Source organism: Apium graveolens, chromosome 11 (genome assembly GCF_009905375.1).
Source record: "Apium graveolens cultivar Ventura chromosome 11, ASM990537v1, whole genome shotgun sequence".
NCBI lineage: Eukaryota > Viridiplantae > Streptophyta > Magnoliopsida > Apiales > Apiaceae > Apium > Apium graveolens.
Window position 1 is genome coordinate 205887040 of NC_133657.1, and position 24062 is coordinate 205911101.

At 33.4% G+C, this 24062-nt stretch overlaps 1 protein-coding gene across 2 annotated transcripts; it reads right to left on the reverse strand.

Annotated features, from left to right (window-relative positions):
- Nucleotides 1-740: 740 nt before the first annotated feature.
- LOC141695051 (cation/H(+) antiporter 18-like) lies at nt 741-5651 on the reverse strand. 2 transcript variants are annotated; one of them, XM_074499286.1, is made up of 4 exons: nt 5483-5651; nt 4034-4237; nt 2268-3269; nt 741-2176 (listed from the first exon to the last, which is right to left on the reverse strand). In XM_074499286.1, the coding sequence occupies exons 2-4, from the start codon at nt 4229-4231 to the stop codon at nt 950-952; spliced, it is 2427 nt and encodes an 808-aa protein (XP_074355387.1). In that variant the 5' UTR covers nt 4232-4237; nt 5483-5651; the 3' UTR covers nt 741-949. The 2 variants fall into 2 exon arrangements, with proteins under 2 accessions (XP_074355387.1, XP_074355389.1); XM_074499288.1 differs by lacking the exon at nt 5483-5651 and adding an exon at nt 4377-4904.
- Between the last annotated feature and the right edge of the window lie 18411 nt (nt 5652-24062).

Sequence of the window (24062 nt, forward strand, 5' to 3'; positions counted from 1 at the left end):
ATTAGTCTCATTTCAACTTTTTGTAGTCGATAACGGAGTATGCTAATAAAACTCAAAACTGATCTGATCTTCGAGATACAAGTTAACCTCACTCTGTGGCTAGTAGTAGTTTTTGGTAACTACTTCAGTACCACTATTAAACCTAAATAAACAAATTCTGAATGATCTTGTTTCACTTATGCCAAGATGTGATCCCCTTGATCCACTCTTTAGTCCCAAATATGGGCTTTTTAAGCGCGGAAATGGAACGATACAAACTACACATATCATAGGCGAAGCTACATTATCGACAAAGATACAAACTACACATATCTTAGGCGAAGCTACATTATCGACATATTTAAGTGTTGTTTCAGTGTGAAAAAACTCAAGCAAAAAAACATTATACACTACTCTGTGACTTCATCATCAAGAACCAAAAACAAACACGAAAGACAGACTGACAGGATACATCATTTATAACCTGAACCAAAGTACATAAACATACAGCAAGAATGCCAAGAATCAATGACATTGTATAATTAGTACCTGTGGGGAGTAAGGAGCAGACTGCTGTAAATGTGAATGTATAATACTAGGGGAGACTAACAAAACGCCTGTTCTTGAACTAATTCTGTAGATAAAACGTTAGAAATGTAGTGCCTGCCATACACGAACAAATGAAACAGTACTGCCTAAAAAATATTCAAATACGAGATAATAAAATTCTTTGCTATGAGACAATTTGACAAATCGAGAAATGTAACAAAGCAATTGTGAGATTGCTGTAGTTATTGCTGAAATGAAGTTGCATCATGCAAAAGAAAAGGATGACAGAGACTAGTTCCAGTATTGTCTAATTGTCTTCAAGACGTTGCTGGAGATAAGTTATGGAGAATTTAGGCTTACAAGCATGTTGTAACTACTAATATTTACAACATTGACATAAGAAGTTTGTGAACTGCAACATTCAGTTGGAATCAGAGTCATCCTTGTTGATGTCTTCTACCTCTCCTTCCTCTTTTAGTGAAGCTAAGGCATGCGTAGACAGCTGACTATGATACTGCTGCACCACCAAAACTGAAGCAGTTGTTGAGAATGTTGGGGATGTTAACAAGCTCCCAATTGGCCCCAGTTCTGGGCACTCACATTTAGTTTTCAAAGCGGCAGCTAACTCCCCGTCGGGCATTCTTCCAACCAGAAACAGATTGCAGCGATTATACTCGCGAATAGCCTCAGTTGTTTCTGCAGCAGTACTCACTACTCTCTCTTCATATGTGATGGAGCTATGTTCTGACACATTCTTCTTATAGGCATCTAGAATTTCTTCATCAAAGTTGCTTTCTTCAGCATTGGAAACATCATCCATGTTGATGCTGACAACCTCTCCCATAACTTTTGGCTGCAACTTAAAACGAACAATGATCAAATTTATACCAGGGTGCTCAGCCATCCAAGCACCATAAGCAAGTGCTTCATGATCATCATGGCCTCCGAAGAAAAGGACAGTCATGACTGAGTTAACATTGCTGGCAGCTATATGTGTTGGTCCACCAAGTCCTCGATCTATTAATAAACCAACTGAGCAAGGTGCATGCTCAAGAACTTTGCGGTTTACATGTCTAAAATCGGCTCTAGTTGTCTCTAAGTGTCCATCTAGCCTCTGATGCTTGTGGAATGGAAGAATTATCATAGCAGCCCCTTTACTGTAAGCACTGTTACAGATGTCCTCGTGCATATTGGACATTGGTGAAATTGCTGTTGTTGGTCGAATGGACACTTTACTCAATTGTTGGAAAGCTTCAAAGGCAACAACAATTTGGGTGGAATCAGAATTCTGTGTTGAATTCCAGAAGGGAAGTCCGTTCCTTCTTGCCTTGTGGACCGCTAGCATAGCAGATGATCTCTCGGACAGCTCCATTAAGTGCATGGCATAAACACGAAGTCCTTCCTTCTTCCCTATCCCACGTGAAGCCTCGATGAGGTTGATCAACGAGGGGATGTCCCTAGAACTATGGAAGCACACCAGCATCCGGAGTTGAGAGCTAGTGTCATTCCTCTGAACTGTTCTATGCTTGTATCCAGCTTTAGCCAATTGTTTAGCTGGCTTATATACTGCTAGAACTATTGGCGTTGTCATGAAAGTAGTGACGAGAGCCATCAGAACCAAAATGGCAAATGTTTGATCATTCAATACCTGAAACAAAAATCAGTTTGAAACATCAAAAAATGCAGAAAATAGAAAAATTTGAAGACATGAATTACCGAATTTATTAAATCAAACTTACCCCTCTGTCTTTGCCAATATTAAGGACAATGAGCTCCACCAAACCCTTTGTGTTCATCAAAACACCCAGAGCTATAGCCTCTTGAAACGGCACTTTAGACAAAAGTGACACCACTACAGTTCCAATGATCTTCCCAAAACAAGCTGTGAATATGACCAAAACAAGGAGACCCCATGACTGAGCACCCTGGATGGTGGTCACATCAGTTTTCAAACCACTTGAGACGAAATACAGTGGGAGCAGAAGTCCAGAAACTAGATCCTCAACTTTTTCAACAAGGGAAGCAGCAATTGGTCCTTCCTTTGGAACAAGAACTCCAACCACAAAGGCCCCAAAGAGAGCATGGATACCTATAGTATCAGTTACAAACCCTGCAGCCAAAACTGATGCTAAAATAGCGCAGACATAAACTTCATCAACTGGTTCACCTTCAGGGCAATGTTGAGCCATCCTTTTAAATAGGGGTGGCACAATAAACGTGCAAGCTAAAACAAAGCCAGCACCACACAGAAGAACCCACAGTGAAATGAGAGGAGAGCGTCCAGTTCCAGAGAGCGCAATGGCAAGAGCTAGCAGAATCCAGGCTGCAACATCATTAACTGCTGCTGCGGACATTGCTATTCTGCCAACATCAGTAGTTAAAAGTTTGAGCTCAGCAAGAATTCGAGCCAAGACAGGGAAGGCAGTAATAGAAAGGGCCACTCCCATGAAAACCAGAAAAGGACCTTCACTCACACCCTTGGAAACACTTCCACGGAGGATAAATGATACTCCAATTCCCAACACAAAAGGAACGCTTATTCCTGCAAGGGCAATGCACAAAGACTTCTTTCCTGTCCGACGAAGGGACTTCAGGTCTAACTCAAGCCCAACAAGGAACAGGAAGAAGAGGAGACCGAGGTTAGCTAGCGTATCCAACACTGTTAGACTTCTAGGTGGAAAAACTGTGTTGAGAAAGCTTTTGTTACGACCCAGAGCTGACGGACCAAGTAAAATTCCTCCCTGACAAAATTAATAACCAATGTGAGTAACCAAGACAACTGAATAGCCAAGTTCTCATAGATTGCAAGACTAGTACATGGTATTATTCTTAATCAAACACACATGTGTAGAACATACCCTCACGGCCTCCAAAAATATTAAGGCCATATCAATTCATAATACATGAGCAATGTAGATTATTAGACAAAGCAATTCATCAGTTTACTGGTTTTCCAATTCCCATCACTTGAAGGGATTATAAGTTTTATTGCATATAAATTTCTCTTAACTTAGTCAACTCTAAGAAACATCTTTTGTCACCCTGTTTATAATGTAACATCCAGTATGATACACGTTTAACCAGCAAGCATGTTCAAGGTTTTTTGACAGAGCAATATAAGGTAAAGTATGGCGTTTAACGCGGTTTCTGAAGAAGATTTGGGGGCAAAGCATGTTACAAACTCAAAAATTAAGGTTACAGAAGATTACTTAAAAAGGTAATTTGCATTAGTGCATATCATATGCAAAACTGGTAATTTTCTTTACTAATGTAAGTTAAAAAAAGATAAGAACAAGTTTTCATTAAACTTATTCATCTTTTACGCAGTCCAAATTCATACATTCATGAACCAAACCAAGTTTATTTGTTTTAAGACCCCGAATTTCAAGAATATTTATTTTGGAATTTTCGAATACCAGACTCATAAAGTACTATCATATAGACAACAACAACAAATCATAGCAATGGTACCATCTTTAAAAAAAGTGAGAAAGAAAGAACTTACGACGATCTCGGCAATGACTCTAGGCTGCCGTAAGGGTTTAAGAATGTAAGCCAGAAACCTTGAGAGTATCAGCACTATGCATATCTGCAAAATTGCTAAAGGAAGTGCATAATCAAGAGGATCATCTCCTTGGAACACTCCATTAGATGTAGCTTTCATCGGACTTGGACACTTGACTGTACCATTGGAGCCGAACATCTTTCACTACAAGAAAGAGAGTCAATTTCGACTTATAAAAGCTAGATCATAGAAAGAAACAACATAAAACTATAAGCTATTTCTTTTTTGTTCCAACAAACTGCAGTGTGAATGGCGTATATAATCAACAATCTTGATTTTTTACCGTGGTTAGATGATGTGTGAGAATAAATTTAATAAATGCGCAGAGATATGAATCGCTTGGATTTTGTAGACCTTTTAATAAAATTTATTCCGATTGAGGAATTTAAATATTTTGTCAAACTAAAAGTCTAGTATTACAAGGATTCTCATTAAATCTAGGATACTATAAAGATACTCCCTCAATCCCGTAGACATCGGGGACGAGCCTCCACACGTATTTTAATACTCCTCTAAAATATAGTTTTGTAAATAATTTTCAATTATTTTTTTTCTAAAAAAACATTTGATATTTGAATTTTAATACCAAAAAAGAAAAATTTAAAAATAAATCATGAAATTATACTTTATATTTAAAGCGTGTGTGTAAGTATTGAAAAAAACTGTATAATCTGAATCAGACGGAGGGAATACTATGTATGACTAGGCAAACATACAGTAGGAGGTGACCCACTTGAAAAGGCTTATCCTTTTTCAGTAAAAAATAATTGAGGTTTCTAAAAGTATTAATGTGAAAATATTGATTCTATTTCTAACAACTTTTAGATTTTTTTACCTTAATAGCATTGGTAAATTTAGTATTTGCATGTATATATAGTAGTGACAGAGGTACACACATGCATAACAGAATAACACGTACTAAATGTAGGAGGGAAATAGGAGTGCAACTAAATTTGTCTTTTTACTATAGAATTCAATTGCATATTGGTAACTGTAAGCAACTAAAATAAATGCTGTCATCCGAAAAAAATAATAAATTAAATTAGTTGCAGAAGTTGCATGTTGCCGGAAATATTGTTCGGTCACAAGATTGGCATGCAACTCTGATTCCAGCCAGAGAGAGAGAGAGGGAGAGAGGGAGAGGGAGAGGGAGAGAGAGGGAGGGAGAGAGAGAGGGAGGGAGAGGGAGAGGGAGAGGGGGAGAGGGAGAGGGAGAGGGAGAGAGGGAGAGAGAGAGGGAGAGGGAGGGAGAGGGAGAGGGAGAGAGGGAGAGCGAGGGAGAGAGAGGGAGAGGGAGGGAGAGAGAGAGAGGGAGGGAGAGGGAGAGAGGGAGAGGGAGAGGGAGAGGGAGAGAGGGAGAGGGAGAGAAAGAGAGAGAGAGAGATATACCTGAATGTCCCTGAAAGATGGAAGAGTAATGCAAACAAGCCTAAAAGAGATACCAGACTCTTTTTTTCTTGTCAGGATTCAGGGAAAGAGACACCAGACTTAAATAAATATATATAAATTGTAAGTTTTCGGGGAGGAAGAAAGGAACACAAAGAGTGTGTATGATAGATACTGTCTCTACTCCTCTACCGCCTTCTATCTTATAGAAAAAAGTTGAATGATCAAACTCAAAGAATCATATTATATTTTTAATCTGAAGTACGATTCTAATAAGAAGTCGTAAACAAAAAAAATATTACTAGCTAGATTTGCAAGCCGTGTTCTAGTCGAAAACGAATGAAGAGTTCGAGTGAATTTGTGCGTCAATATTTAATTTGGATCTGGTAATTTTCTTTGCTGGATGATCACTATAATTTAGACTTAATACTTAAAAAAGCCAAAATGACTTTACCCATCTGTTTATTTCGACGTGCAAATATCACGTAAGAAGGCCTTTTTATAACTTTTTACAAACTCATGTTCAGTTTAAAAAAAAATCATAAACTAATATATAATTTGGGGCCTTTCTACAAACTCACGTTCAGTTAAAAACAATTTATAAATTAATATATTAATTAGGTGCATCTTGATATATATAGATAGAAGGGAATTTGCCAAATATACCAACTTTTGAAAATTTATTTGCAAATCTACTACCTTACTTAAAATCTTGCAAATTTACTATCTTTTTAAACATGAAATAATTAAATTGCAATAATACCATCTTCATCTTCCCCCTCCTTTTTTTAACTTCTCTACCCTCTCTCTCACTGTCTCTCTCTCCTCCTCATTACACAACCTCATCCTCCACAATTTCATCAATAACCACCTCCTCCACTTATCCGCCACCGCTCACCTCCAATAACCACCTCCTCCACTCATACGCCTCCGTAACCACCATCACCTCCCTCTCTTCTTCCACCATAACCACCACCGCCGCCTCCATATCCACCGCCACCGCCTTCACGACGACCTCCATATCCACCTCCACCGCCTTCACGACGGGCTCCTCCATATCCACCGCCACCTCCATAACCTCCGCCGCCTTCACGATGTCCACTGCCGCCTAGCTCCGTTGACGGTGATGTAACGGCCGGCCGTCTAACTCCTGGCCGTTCATTCCTCAATTGCATCACGCATCAACTTCTCGTCCTTAAATGTAACGAATCCAAAGCCTCTTGATCTCCCTGTTTCACGATCGTTGATGATCTGCAAATTCAGAATGAATATTTGTTAGAAAATTGTGGGTATTATACTTTTTAGGTGGAGTTGTTTTCAGTTGTTTTCATGGTTGCTTTTGTGGTATTAGTATTGGCCCAACAGGGCATTCATTTTTCGCCATTTGCAACCACCTGAACAACTTATTTTGCAACTAAATGTAATTTTTAACATATTTTTTCAAATTTAAATTTGTGGTTGCATATATGGTTGCTAGCAGTTGCAGATATGATTGCAAATGCAACCTACATATTTTTACAAATATTTTTTGAAAGATAGTATTTTTACAATTTATTTTAAAAACTGACAGTATTTTTACAAAAAAATTATAAAATTTAGGTATTTATGAGAAAGCCCTAGATAGAATAATACTTTTCGCACATTAGTTTTATTTTATATCAAAATAAAAGGTTACAAATTTCTTTCGTCATTAACCGTCAATCATCATCAATCAGTCAATCATCATCAATCAATAATCAATATATATAATTTATATAAGTGGAATACGTGGACGTTTACATGACATCTTTCAAATTATCTCATTTTATTTTCAATTTTTTTTTCAAATTAAAAATTATTAGAAAATACAATTAATTTAGATTTTCTAAATTTTCATAATTTTTTTCTTAAAACTAACTTATCATCATTTTATTTTCTTAAATTCTCTTTTAATATATTTTACTAAACTTTCTGTTTAAGTCAACAAAATCTTTCAATTACATCATGATGAAAGAGTATGACTCCGTTATCACCTCCCTCACATCTACATTATAATATAAAAAAGTACATGGACATCATCATAACTTATATGTCAAGTTCTCCTTCAAACTGTCATTAATTTGAGGATGTCATCCTACACTATCAATCCTCTCATTTAATTTACTTTCAATCAAATATCTCCCCCTTCATTTATTACCTCCACCTCATTTCTCATTTCCTCTCTTCCTCATTTTTATATTTTTAAATTAATAATTTTCAATAATTCCATTTCCTTTACTAATTTTATTTTATTTAAAATTAATTTTATTTACACAAATATTTATTATTATATTTTTATATTTAATAATAAATTGATAATCAATATTTGTAATTTGGGTAATATTATTTTTTAAGTTTGTATATTTATAATATTATTTCATTCTCATTATTATATTTTAAAATTTTTGCATTAATATATATTCAAAATCAGCTATTTTAAAATAATTGTTCAAAAATAATTAAAATATAACTGGGTATCTGCCGGGAACTAATCTAGTAAAGTAATATGATAAGTTTATGATACAAACCATCCTCTCTATATTTCCATTCTTTTACACTTTTTAATCAAATTACTCTTCTTATGGAATTTTGAAGAAACCTTTTATACATCTATCTATACTCCTATAACCATATTTTAAGGCAAAATAATAAAGTATCAAAATATTAAATCATATTTAAGTATGGCTTAATTATTTATCAATATTTATCTAATTAATTAAGTCATACTTAATTAATATTATAAATAATTCGAATTACTTTAATATAATTTAAATCCAATTTAAATTAAATAACCCTTCAAGCATTCTTAGTGTGTGACCCTATAGGTTATTATTACGTTGACAACGAATTTTAAATCTAATTTAAAATGGTAAACAATGAGCGACATCTAGTAATACATCATTGCTACCCAAGTAATAATAATTGAATCGGTGATCGATTAAACCTTTTGTGAATAATGTACAATGTAATATAATCCCTTTAACCAAATATTATAGATTAAACTAGATGCATGTAATGTGTAATCCTCATTATAGTTTAATCCAAGTTTCCTTGATCAATGAGTAGACTATCATATCAAATCAACATTTGAGCGTGACCACGCATTCATAGTCTAGCTCACACAAGAGGCCAATAATATCACTCCTAAAATAGGTGGGTTAAATCCCATCTAGATCATTCATATTTCTCATACGATTCATAATATACCCAATGTCCACTTTTATCATTACCCGATCAAGGATAACTTTTAATGGAATCAATGTATATTTTAATTCTCGTATAGAAATATAATGACTTCGGGTCTAAGGACCATTACATCAGTATCACTATGAGAATTACTTATGACACAACAGACATGTAGAGTCTCACATTGGGTCTGTTCAGCACCATGTACATATATATATCTGCCTGTGTTTTTGACTTTAGTATCACTATACCTATGATCAATGAGATGTGATCATCAGTCAACAAACATAACAGTCTTAATGCATTATTATTGTCCCTTAATAATAATACTCAACTAGGAACCTTTAGGAATATTGATACTATTCTCATAATCTCATTTCTAAGTCACATACTTAGAGATATAGAATTGCATATCATATTCGAAGGACATTTATTAATCTAATATTTATATCGCAGTAAATTAAGAATTAATAAATTATAAAGAGAATAATCGATAGAACATAAACATTAATAATCCTAATGTATTAAACTAAAATATCATAGTGTTGTCTCTAGGGCACAAACACTAACAATCTCCCACTTGCACTAGAGCCAATCACCTATGTATCTAATACTCATGGAACTAGTATGACCATCGTACTTCTGCTGCGACAAAACCTTACTCAGTGGGTCTGCAACATTATCATTACTATGCACTTTACATTTATATCCTCTTAATTATTAACTCATTAATAAGGCGATATTTTCTAAGGACATGCCTAAACAGTCTCCATGGTTGTTTCAAAAAAATATCAATATATTCGGCTTCCATGATATCATCAATGTTCTTGCTGGGAAACTATTCAGGCTAACATCAATTATATTTAGACAAAACACAAAACATACATAAACTCGTAATCATCCTTGTCTGTCCAAAAATTAGGTTCAGAAACTAGTATCGGTGTAACCCTTTACAACCAGTTCCCTATCTTCTCCATACACCAAAAATAAATCTTTAGTCCTCTTTAAGTACTTAAGAATATTCTTGAAACTTATCCAGTGACCCTCACCTGGATTAGACTGGTATCTGATCGTCATGCTCAAATCATACGAAATATTAGGATAAATACATATCATTGTACACATTATAGATCCAATTGCTAAAGCATATGGAGCTTTCTCAAACGGCCCTTATCATCTAATGATTTAGGGGGCAGTTATCTTTTGAGATCACTATCCCATGAGACATCGAAACATATCCTTTCTATATCTCCTGCATCCTAAAATGATGCAATATTTTATCAATGTATGTACTCCGACTAGGTCGATTAATCTTTTCAATCTATCTCTATAGATCTTGATCCCTAATATATTGGTAGCATCGCCTAAGTCTTTCATCGAGAAACTATTTCTCAACCAAGTCTTAACAGCCTGTAGAGATGGTATGTCATTCCAGATCTGTTATATGTCATCTACATATAATACTAGGAATATCACATGGTTCATCTTTGTTTTGAATAAGGCCAAACTCTTTGACCGTTTTATCAAAATGAATATTCATTCTCCTTGAGGCTTGCTTCAATCTATAAATAGATAGAAGCAATTACAAACTATCTTAGCAAATTTTGGATCGACAAAACCCTCATGTTATATCATATATACATCCTTTTCAAGGCTCCCATATAAGAAAGCAGTTTTGACATCCATTTGCCAAATCTCATAGTCAAAGTAAACAACTATTGCTAACAAAATCCTGATGGACTTGACCATAGAAACTAGTGAAAAAGTCTCATCATAATCTATATCATGAATTTGTTTGAAACCTTTTGCCATTAGTCACACCTTATAGGTCTGTACTTTACCATCCATGTCAGTTTTCTTCTTGAAAACCTACTTGCACCCTATAGGTTTTACCCCTTCGAGTGGATCAACTAAAGTCAATACTTTATTTTGATACATGGATTCCATCTCGAACTCATGGCCTTCAGCCATCTCTCGGAGTCTGAACTGTTCATAGCATCTTGGTAGATGAGAGGCTTATCATTATCCGTAAGCATCACATAACCATCTTGAGTCAAAAGAAATTCATAATTTCTCCCGGGCTCATGGTGAATCCTACTAGATCTACGAATAACCTGTGTTTCCTAAACAGGATTACTTTCAATATTTTGATGTACATCATGATCTTATTCCAACTCTGGTTCAATGTTATCATGTGGTTCTCGATCTTCATCGAGATGTATTATCCCACTGATTTTCTTAGAAAGTAGTTCTCCCTAAAAAATACAGCGGCCCGAGCAACAAACACTTTATTCTCGAAAGGATTATAAAACTATATCCTAGTCTCACTTGGATATCCCACAAAATATCATCTATCTAATTTTGGTCCAAGCTTGTCAGAGGCTAAACGTGTTACAAAGGCTTCACGTCCCCAAATTTTCATAAATGACATGCTATGACATTCATCACTCTATATCTCATACGAAGTATTTTGAACAGCATTAGTCGAAACTTGGTTAAGTGTATATGCAACCATTTCTAGAGCATAACCCTACAAACTGAATAGAAGATCCGCTTGACTCATCATCGATCGCACTATGTCCAACAAGGTACGATTTCTCCTCTTAGAATCTCTATTCCATTGAGGTGTTCCAGAAGGAGTAAGTTATGATACACTATCACACTCCTTCAAGAAACTCTTGAAATTGAGGTTTAAGTATTCTCCTTCACGATCTGATCGTAGAACTTTTATACTTTCCTCTGTTTGCTTTTCTACTTCGGCCTTATATTCTTTGAATATTTCAAAAGAATCAAATTTATTCTTCATAAGAAACATATATCAATATCTACTGAAATTATCAGTAAATGTTATGAAGTAGTATAAGCCACCCCTTACGATTATATGCATTAGACCACATACATCATTATGTATAAGTCATAATCATTCGGTGGCCCTTACACCTGATCAGGTAAAAGAAGCTTTAGTCATTTTGCCAATGAGACAAAGTTCGCATCTTCCGTATGATTCAAAATCAAACTTATCCAAGTATTCATCTATATGTAACTCAGAAATGCGTTTCTCATTTATATGGCTTAACGACAATGGTAGAGGTAATGTTTGATTTGAGTCATCTTAGAACATATAAATTGTTAACTACTTGTGCAACATTATAGGCCTTATCATTAAAATAGAATAAACAACTATTATTTATTTAATTAAAATAAAAGCCTTTCTTGTCATGATAGGAAATTGATTTAATGTATCCCCTAAAGGCAGGTACGTAATAACAATTTATCAAATTCTCAATATCTCCTGTATGGGCAAAATTAGGTATCGAGTTCATTCAACTAGAGCAACAACATTTGCTCCAATTCTAACCCGATACCTGAAACTTGACCATTATTAGTCTTCTTCTTTAGATCTTCCAAACAAGCTCGAATATTTAACTTCCAATCATCCAGTTATTTCCACAGAAATGACAATCATCTCCTTTAGCAACACCACTATCAAGCTTCAAAAGCACTTTGGGATTGGACTTTGGTTTGGCACCGAATAAGACCAAATCTTCAACTTGCCTGTCCACTTTCCTTTCCCATTTGCATTCCATGTGTACATCATCAATATGGACGTAATTCATGCCTTTACCGTGTTATTTTCAGCAATTCTAAACATGCTTAACAACTTAGTGAGTGTTCTGTCTATCTCATTTCTTTTGTTCTTAACAAACTAAGAATAAAAGTTGTTCAAAGATTGTTTGATCAAATCAAGCTGAGTCTCTAGACCATTCTTGAAACCCAAAATATCAAGGTACATATGTCTATAATGTGGTCCAACCAGATATCATTCTCCCATTAATGCAAAAGTATGGTGCCTTATTATTGTCAAATCTTTCTGACGAGCCTATCCTTCAAACATCCTTTGAAGGTGATCAATCATATCATAAGCATCATTATGCTCTTGTTGCTTTTAAAGCTCAACATTTATAATTACAAACATGAGACATGAAACATCAGTTGCATCATCAATTTGCTTATGGTAAGCATTTTGTTCAATACATGTTTCATTCTCAGCTAGAAAAAATAAGGGAGAGGCTTGAGTGACATCCTTGAACCTGAGGACAATCCTCAAGTTCCCATGTCAATTGAGGAAATTATTTCATGTGAGCTTGTCCTTCTCAAGGACTATTACATAAAGAAGTTATTTATGTTATGTGTCATTTGATATCTACAATATTAAAGTGCATAAAATGACTTAATCTACAGATTATCATTAAATTATGTTCAAGTGATTATTCATATATATAAATATACAATATATATCTCCCACTATTTTTATCAAATCAATAGCACTAACTATTAATTCAGAAAAAATATCTTCTATATCCTTTCTAGTGAGCCAAGATCCATATTTCACCATGCGTTAGGTCAGCTTTGGCTTTTCTCCTAAAATATTATTATTTAGGTAGACAACATTTGTCAATTATATCAACTATATAACTCTTGGATAGCTTGGTGGAACAACATTTGTTCATATTTATCTAATAAATCTCGCCAAAATCTATGCCTCTAAGTTCACAATCCTATTATGATAACTTAGTTAAGTCAAACCCAATAGTCAAAAAGTATCAATATACTTCAACACATCTCCCACGATAGATAGGAGTACTTCGCTTTGGCGAACCCACTCCTGGTCGATCTAGGGGTTAACGCATTGGACTCATTGGAAGGCATCTGATCAACTTAATATTAACTTTAGGGTTTTGTTAATTTTAAAATGATCATGATCCCATCATAAAGAGATTCCCAATTTTTCCGTGAATAAAATATTTCAAATCAATATTCGTCAATGGTTTGATTTCCAGGTAGTGAGGGAGTCACAACGGTCTCGCTTAAAACCCACAACCTTACAAGTTCAATGAACTCGCTTTTGACAAAATCACCCCATGTGAGAAACAAAGAAACTTTATATTTTATTCTGTGTTTCATAAACACGAGAATCTCATAATCGTTTGTTCATTTTAAAATCTTGAGTCATTACAGATTTTATCTTGTTTAACAAGCATGACATGGGTGTCGTATCTAATACATACATCCTTAATCTAATTAATCATGCATCTTTATAAACTACTCTACACATACATTCATCATATGCGCATATATATGTAAAGTGCAATAAATAAATGTGGTTGGTTATGACTTCATCCTATGTGATCTTTATCAAGTTAATGACAAAGATCTAGGTCAATCTAAGGTGGAAAATAAATACAGGCTAACTATTACATGTCTTCTTTCTTGTATTGCTTCCTTGGATGGCCTCCTTGTGGGATTACCCTTGATCTTCAAATCTTCATGTCTTCATGTACATTACAAGAATGAAATATGAAAACAAATCTAATGAAATTACAAGAAGAACTCGAGTTACATTCGAGATTTAATAATTACAAGATTAAAAGACATGCAAGCCGTATTTGAAAAACCCAAACCATTAACCTAAGGTCATAAGCCATAACCATCCACCATGATCAATTAACACAAAATAACATGTTAAAACACATAATCTGATATTAACATATTATACCCATCATGATCTAATCATAAAAACCAAATATTGAAAAAATCAGAAAATTTGAAATTAAATCTGATAACATTAAATCGCAGATTACAGGGCCTAAATGAAGTCAAACGCCTTACAGATCAGTCGCTGATAGCAAAAGCTATCAGTTACGTTCAGAAGCTCAATTACATATGAAATAACGTATTTGTTTGCCAAAATCGGACACCAGACCCAGATTTCAGCTAATCCGCTGCATCCGATTCAGAATCGTATCAAATACGATTCTTATAATAAGAACAAACACAAAACATGTATATATCAGTATATATACAGATTATATAATCATCATATGATTATACAACTCTCATGAATATCATATATTCAATACATATATATACATACACATATATAAACATAACAACATGTAAAACATACAAAATCGCATACGTAACAGTCATGGAATATTGTATACATGTTATCATCATAAAACCAGTAAACACATAAACGAATTAAACACTTTTTGCAAGTAACTCTGATGCCATTGTTGGGTTTCTAGCACATAAACGCAACAGAAACAGTAATTAAAAATGTTAAAAAATCAGAATTTTCGAAATCCACAGCAGGATCCATGCAAAAAACATATATTTAATTCGTAGATCAGATTGTTTACCTTAAGAAACTTTACCAATTGGTTGACTAATTGAGATCCAAAGCTTCTTCAATCACCACGCATCCCGCTCTCGCGATATACGCTCTATCGGTATCCACACGAATGCAACTCAAGGATTGAATGTGTACTAGCACAAACTTGTTTCTTCTTGCTCTCTCCATCTTCTCTCTTGGTGGCTAGGGTTTTAGTAGTAAAAGTCTTGCTTCCAAAATCAGCCACACAAGAGATATTATATAGAGAGTAGAAAAACAAATTATAACTCTTAACTAATTAGGAGTTATTATTAATTTGAAATTTCTGTTTGTATTATAATTAAGTCTCACTTAATAATTTAACAAATAAATTTCATAATTAATATTAGTAAATTTGAATATCAATATTTATCTAATTAATTAAGTAATTCTTAATTAATATTATAAATAATTCGAATTACTTTAATATAATTTAAATCCAATTTAAATTAAATAATCTTTCAAGCATTCTTAGTGTGTGACCCTATAGGTTATTATTACGTTGGCAACGAATTTTAAATCTAATTTAAAATTGTAAACAATGAGCAACATCTAGTAATACATCATTGCTACACAAGTAATAATAATTTAATCGGTGACTGATTAAACCTTTTGTAAATAATGTACAATGTAATATAATCCCTTTAACCAAATATTATAGATTAAACTAGAGGCATGTAACGTGTCATCCTCATCATAGTTTAATCCAAGTTTCCTTGATCTATGAGTAGACTATCATATCAAATCAACATTTGAGCGTGACCACGCATTTCATAGTTTAGCTCACACAAGAGACCAATAATATCACTCCTAAAATAGGAGGGTTAAATCCCATCTAGATCATTCATATTTCTCATACGATTCATAATATATCCAACGTCCACTTTTATCATTACCCGGTCAAGGATAACTTTTAATGGAATCAATGTATATTAATTCTCGTATAGAAATATAATGACTTCAGGTCTAAGGACCATTACATCATTATCACTGTGAGAATTACTTATGACACAACCGACATGTAGAATCTCACATTGGGTCTGTCCAGCACCATGTGCATATACATCTGCCAGTGTTTTTGACTTTAGTATCACTATACCTATGATCAATGAGATGTGATCATCAGTCAACAAACACATCAGTCTTAATACATTATTATTGTCCCTTAATAATAATACTCGACTTGAGACCTTTAGGAATATTGATACTAATCTCAAAATCTTATTTCTAAGTAACGTACTTAGAAATATAGAATTGCATATCATATTCCAAGGATATTTATTAATCTAACATTTATATCGCAGTAAATTAAGAATTAATAAATTATAAAGAGAATAATCGATAGAACATAAACATTAATATCCTAATTTCTTAAACTAAAACATCATAGTGTTGTCTCTAGGGCACAAACACTAACAGTAACAGTCCAAAACAATCTCAGACGGACTCCCAAATAGGCCTAGGAAAAGACAGATGGGCTAACCCAGTATGGGCTCAAGGAAAAGACAGGTGGACCTTACAGTATGGACCAAGGGGAGGCAGAAAGCCAGAAGAATTCCAGTATGGGTCAAGGGGGAGCCAGATCACACAATCAGGAGGTAAAATTGACAGGTGTCGGCCCTGATGTGTGAATGGGGAGATTGTTAGAAGTTGTCCCACATAGTTTGTGGGAGGGGCAGATGACTAGAATATAAGCAGCCAGATAACTCCATGAGTACGAGGCGTTTTGGGAGGTGCCCAAAAACAAATTCGTGCGGGCTCGGCCCAGAGCGGACAATATCATACTAATGTGGAGTTAAGCATGCTCAGCAAAAGCCCAACAATTCCAAAATCTATGATCAAAGCCTCTAAAGCTTATATATTTCAATTCCCTCATCTTGCCTTGATGATGAATTGAAAATATTAAGACAACATGAATGGAACAATTCTTGGAGATTGTCGAGTGAAAATATATCTCTTATCAAGCTACACGTGTTCATGCTGATCTGACTCCCAATGCACTTTCAAATCCTGATATGTAAACTGTTCTTAAAGCTACTACCACTATGCCATAAGTGGGCTACTATAATGCAAGTATTACAAACATCGTTATATTAGTTAAAAAATTGTTGTTTTATTATAATACCTCTCAATTAGTGTTACAATAGCGATAAAGCTAATGTTGCAGAAAAATGTAATATCAACACTGTGTATCATATTATTTACTACTTAATTTTAAAAATATAGAAATGAATATATTATAAAAAAACTTGTATTAAAATTATATTTATTATTATTAATTAATCATGCATGAAATGTATAATATAATACATAGATATTATAAAATCATCATTCAAATTTTTCTATCGATGTTCCTCAATATAGTATTTATCATAAATTATCTAAACAATATCATTCATTAATTTTATATGACCAAACACATAAAAAATGTGTCCCACAAAAAATTTATGTTCATGTTCGCAATAATTTCTCATTATTATTCACAAAACTTCTAAATATATTTATCACTAACTTCTCGTTGCCATCAATCAAGTAATTTATTTTTTTGTGATAAAAAGAGTAATGAACTCAAGTTTTAGGGAAACTAATTATTATAAATAGTAATATCCAATACCAATTAATTTTATATTTATAAAATAATAAAATACTGGTATTGTACTATTATATATAATATACATCACATTCATAAAAATATTTATAATATTAGAGTACCATTTATTCAAATCATATTTAATAAGTAAAACCTAGCATATGCTTAAGTTTAGCATCTTTGGTAGAGTTTGAATGAAGTGATGACTTCAAGCCCCTTAATAACTTTCTCCAAGTCTTCACCGCTCAAGACTTCTTCTGTGGATGATCCTCTGATCTGCGGATATTCAAATCCATGCCCGTTAAACACCTTGCTAAAGCTAACAATATTTAACTCTAAGTTAAGAGTTCGTACATCCCGATCCAGTTTTCCTGCCGGCCTGCAAGTTGTGAGTTCCCCTTCTGATTCTCTAATTGAGTATGCGAAACAATCACCACAGCATTTCCAAGCCTAATCTTGAAAGATGCATATGCCGTAGGATAGCCCGTCCTAGGAACGGTGTGTGATATGACTTCAAGCCCCTTAATAACTTTCTCCAAGTCTTCACCGCTCAAGACTTCTTCTTCTATGGATGATCCTCTAATTTGCGGACATTCAAATCCATGCCCATTAAACACCTTGCTAAAGCTAACAATATTTAACTCTAAGTTAAGAGTTCGTACATCCCGATCTAGTTTTTCCTGCCGGCCTGCAAGTTGTGAGTTTCCCTTCTGATTCTCTAATTGAGTATGTGAAACAATCACCACAACATTTCCTAAAAAATTTCTAAACTTAATCTTGAAAGATGCATATGTCGTAGGATAGCCCATCCTAGGAACGGTGTGTGACTGATGTGATTTGATGATACCATCACATCTCAGGATTCTTAGTTCGATATCAGCTTCATCTACTCCTTGCATCACCAGATATGGGTTCTGCATTGTCTATAATTTAGCGGAGACAAATATGTGATTTACCCACGAATGAAAATGGAGATGTTTTTTAAGACATGGACATGTTGAAACTAATACATATGCCCTATTTATATAAAATTTAGGGGTATAATAAATTAAAATTGCCACGATATATTGGATTTCAAAGATTCAATTTGGATTTTTGACTTTGATTTAATTTAATAAAATCCATGGATGTTATGGAAATTTAAACGTCTTTTAGAATACTAAGATATTATGATATATTGGGTCAAAAAAGAAAGATCTTGGGATTTGACTAAAATTCTATATTATCCTTTAAAAGTATTAAACATGTATGAAACTAATACATAATTGTCTATTTATATGAAAATTAGGGGTATAATAAAATTGGGATTGTGAGCATATCTGTTTCAATGATTCAGGTTGGATTTTGATTTTGAATTAATTCAATGAAATCCATGGACGTTTAAAAATTAAAATATCTTGTATGATAGTAAGATATTAGGAGATATTAGGATATATTTAGTCAAAAAAGAAACATGCTGGGATTTGACTAAGATTGTAAGATACTATCTTAGGAGATATTTAGTCACAAAAGAAAGATAACCTTGATTAAAAGGTCTTCTAAGATTAAAATGTCTTATAAGATTCTAAGATATTAGGATATGTTTATTGAGAGATATTCATATTTTAATGAGAATCCTTAATAAATAAATAATAAACTTTAATTCCAGCCAGTCATACATATCTATGTCTATTTATCCAATATATGATTTATCTTCATTTTCATAAAACACAATCATCTTTTTTCTACTTGAACAACCATTTCCGGCAACCATCGACTACCACATACAACCATGAACTTTAGCCACCAACATCATTACATAATTAATAAATTTATTTTAAAAAATAACTACATTCAAAGTTCAAATCATTGCATGTCCACCATTTCCATCCATTTCTTTCCACTCAATATCATATGCCAACACGAAAAACTATATGTAAACCACCGGATTTAAAAAAATTATCACAATCACACACACTTTACAAAAATCAAACCATCACAAATTCTAAATATTTAAATATGACTACCACCACAACTATATTGCCATTGGCTATCACTTTTCACCACCTATCTACCATCAAAATAACCAATGGCATCACTAACTACATACCATCACCATATAGAGATAATCAAATATAAGGCGGAATGACCATAAAAATCACAAAACTTGAAAGTAAATAATGTGCGCGTAAAAGGAACCAAAGACATAAAAGCAACTTAAAAGATATAAATAATTTATCGATGAAACATGCATTTGTGAATAACATAACATAATATATCTAAAAAATTGGCCGAGAATAAAAGTTAGAAAAAGCGGAAGTAATAACTAAAATTCATATTCCATGATATTGTCCAAAACACAAAGATCAGCGAAAAATATAAAAAGATATATATATATATATTATTTTTTATGTAAGATTTAAAATTAGTGGTCTAAATTGAAAGTCCTACAAAAAATGAGTGATTATAATTACTTCCAAAACTGTATTTTCAAAAAGTTTATCGAATATATATATAATAATTATGCCAATATTGCACAATCTATCTAACAAATAATAATGACTAATTTACCGGATATATATATAAAATTATATAATTTCATAATACGATAACATCTTTTATAATATGTGTACTTAAATTAATAATAATGATATACGTAAAGGAAAAATGGGTAATTTTATATCTATATCTTATATTTTTATACTTTATATCATTAATATTAATAATTATGGGTAGGTGGTTCTATGCGTAGCACGAGTAAAACGCCAATAAAAATAATATCACTTGTTTTTATCTATCTCATTAGGTATGTTTTACTAGTGTTTAATATCAATACTCAATTGCTATATTTTTTTACATTATAGAAAATAAAATAGTTTGTTAAAATTAAACAATTAGAGAAGGCTCACAGTCAAAAGGTATCTCACAAAATTGAGGTTAATAAACAAGTTATGAATGAGGTTAGCTTTTTTTTTTCAAATGTATATATCTTTTATACCGAGAATTTTTAAAGTATGTCTCAACTATATTTTTTGATTTTCCCTATAATAAATATTAAAAGTGTTATCTCATTATAACTAGGCAAGTTTACATACATGATTTAATGACAAACAACAATATATCACCTCCACCTCATGGTAAAATAAATATTAAAACTTGATCACTTTATGAACAATTTGCCGGGTTTAGTGTATTACTGACCATCACTACAACAACAAGGATTACATCCTCAGAGGATTACATCCTCCTCTCTCTCTCTCTCATTCTTCTCCCACCTCTCTCTAAAACCCCTCACTTTCTTTATCTAAAACTAACTCAGCATGTTAAACTCTGATGGACTCAAAAGCACAATTATCGGCACACAACAACGAGGCGTCGTCCATGTGCCAGTGAAGAAACCGCCGGCGAAGGACCGGCACAGCAAGGTCGACGGCCGTGTCCGGCGAATTTGCATGCCCATCATCTGTGTTTCAATTAAATTATATTCTGGGTTGTACTTTTTTACGAACCTTGTAATCTTATTGTGATTAATCGCTACTGCAAATTATATTAAACAGAAATGTTGTTGATGGTTAAAGTAATTGTTGTGGTGATTGCACGTATTGTTGATGGTTACGTTCCTGATGGTTAAATCTAGTAACTTCTGTATTTCCAGGACATTTAGTGTAATGATTAACTGTGCTTTGTTGGTCGGAAGTCAAGATTTTCCGGCGTGAACTCTTTGAATGGTTAAACTCGTTCATGCTTCATAGATTTATAGTTATTTGACATGTTAAATTGCATTAAAAATGATATTTTTGTTGAGTTTGGTGCTTCAAAGGAATCTGTATTTTCCAGATTCCGATGTTTTTTTAATTCTTATTTTCGTTAATACGACGCTTTTTCCGTCGTAAGTTCTAAAAATACGATAATATTATCTGTCGTAAGTTCTAAACATACGACAATATTTTCCATCGTAAGTATATTTATTATTTTATTGAACACGTGGGCCCCTACTTTCTAACTTGCGACGCAATTTTATCTTGTGACGAAAAAACGAACTTACTACTCGACCAAAAACAACGATTTTTTTCCGTCGTAAATGGCTCAATTATGACGATTTCGGTAAATGGTCAGATTTGTTGTAGTGCATAGCGACTATTGGTTAAGTAACTTTTGGTTTTCAAAATTCTCATAATATATATATAGAGTAAAGTTCTATGGAGTCCACTTTTAATTGGAGTCCTCGGAGTCCATATATGTTCTGCAAGTAAAATATAGCTTAAAATATTGCAAAACATATTATTTTTTGTCAAACATCACTATTCTATTAAAAATCTTGTAGATTGCATACATTTTACAAGCAGAACATTACAAAAATATATTATTCTACAAAACATGTTTAGTTTGCAGAACATAAATGTTCATGTTGCAGAACATATTACAGAACATACATATTGTACTGTAAATATATGAGATTTGCATGATTTTGTTAAAGTTATGCTATTTGTTTGACATGTTTTGCAAAATAACACGTTTTACAAGATATTTTATTTGCAGAACGTAGATGGACTCCGAGGACTCCGACAAAAAGGTGGACTCCATAGAACTCAGCCATATATATATATAGATATATATCACCGTAAACTAAAGATTATAATTGCTTAACTGATGGAATCTATTCTTTATAGTGAACAGGAACACAAGGAGGAGAAACGGCAGAAGGTCATCCTCGCAAACCGTGAAGCTGGAGGAATGTTTACCTGATATATGTTCTTGTGTATGCTTTCTAAAGTGCTGCTACATGATTCATAATGATATTTGATACACGACCTATATCAAATCTCTGGAAGAAAGTTGTCAAGGGAAGGCTCTTCTAATAACATCTCCTACATTTGAGAATAATCGGTTGCAAGAGGAAAACAAGAACATTAAAAGTACCATATGCTGGTTTTTAACTTAAACTAACTATTTTTTTTATATTCTGCAGTCCAGAATATCAGTTGATTGATTTAGTCAGAGTATTAGCTGGATTATTTTTAGGATCGTGGTTTAATAACAATAGTACTGGAGATTGTTCATAAGAGTATGTTTAGTTATTTCCTAGTTTTTAGCCACTTTGTGGAGCTGTTACCTTTACATCTATATTGGTTGAAGTCATTGAAGAATAGAGCTTTTGGGTAAATGTACTTATGTTCTCTATATTTTTTTCGAAACAGCTAATACATATATTTTTATATATAGTTACCTATTTAAACGTTTCTAATATTTAGTATCAGAGCTCTTGGTGATCTCTGTTTACACAGTACATGTTTAACGAGACCATGATGGATTTGAGAAGAGTAAGGGAGGAACGATGGGCTTGAGTTATTCGATGATAACCAAAACTAATTACACAACATGGGCCTTGAAGATGAGACTATTTATGCAGGCTCACACAGTTTGGGGGGCTAACAAACCAAGAGATCCAAAAGGAGGGGCAGAAGAAAGAACAAATAAAATGCTCTTGCCATGATTTATTAGGGGATACCTGAGAAGAAGAAAGATAAGGATGCCTGGGAGGCGATTAAGACCTTATGTCAAGGTGCTGAAAATCTGAAAATTCTTAAGGTTCAAACGCTTAAGACGATATTTGGGTCATTGAGTATGAAAGATATAAAATAGCTAGATGATTTTTGTATGCCACTTAATGGTCTTGTTACAAACATAATGGCCCTTGGAAAAGGAATGAAGGAAACCCTATATGGTGAAGAAGCTATTGTATGCAATACCTCAAAAGTTTCTTTAAATAATTTCTACGATGGAACACTTTAGAAATATTCAAACCATGGTTGTGATGGAAGTCATTGGATTATTGAAATTATATGAAGACCGACTGAAGGTACAAATGGAGAGGTCAGGTGGTCAGTTATTACTTACAGAGGGAGAATGGCCCAAAAAAAGAAGGCGAATGAGGGAAGCTACTTCATACTTGAGAGAAATAAAAAAAAGAAGGTGTCAGCTTATGGAAGGAACGTTGGGGAAGAGACAAAATTAAAATAAAATGTTAGAATTTTAATATATATGGTCACTATGCAACAGAGTGCCGGAAGCCTCAACGTATGAAGGAAATGAAACAAGAAGTTGATACCATTGGAAGTTTATATCGTGCAAATGGAAGATGATAAACCTACACTTTTACTGGTGAAACATGAACAAGAATATAACAATGTGTTTTTGTTAATGAGAAGGATGTTGTACCAAAGTTGGTGACTAATGGGAAGGAAATAATAGTGGAATCAAATTTGTGGTATCTTGACAACGACACTAGTAACCATATGCGAGGTGAAAAGACTAAAAATTTAAGGAACTCGATGAGGGAATTAAATATCGACGAGGGAAAGAGTTCCATAGTCTTCAAGTGCGAGAACGGGAAAGAACGTGTACTATAATAAGTTTAGGACAACTATTAGAAGAAGGAAACAAAGTGGTGTTGAATGGAAATTACTTGTGGGTTTTTAAAAAAAGTGGGAGAATATTTATGAAGGTTAAGAGATCTCATAACAGATTGTATAGACTTATTATTAAAAATGTTAAACCTGATTTTATGCTTTCAAAATCTTAAGAAAAATCACGTA

Bases quoted from the DNA above. Each gene is read 5' to 3' on its own strand.
- LOC141695051 (XM_074499286.1), bottom strand. From the start codon at position 4,231: ATGTTCGGCTCCAATGGTACAGTCAAGTGTCCAAGTCCGATGAAAGCT. The intron at 3,270-4,033 runs GTAAGTTCTTTC...TAATTTTGTCAG, and splicing joins GAGTCATTGCCGAGATCGTC to GGAGGAATTTTACTTGGTCC. The intron at 2,177-2,267 runs GTAAGTTTGATT...TTTTTGTTTCAG, and splicing joins ATATTGGCAAAGACAGAGGG to GTATTGAATGATCAAACATT.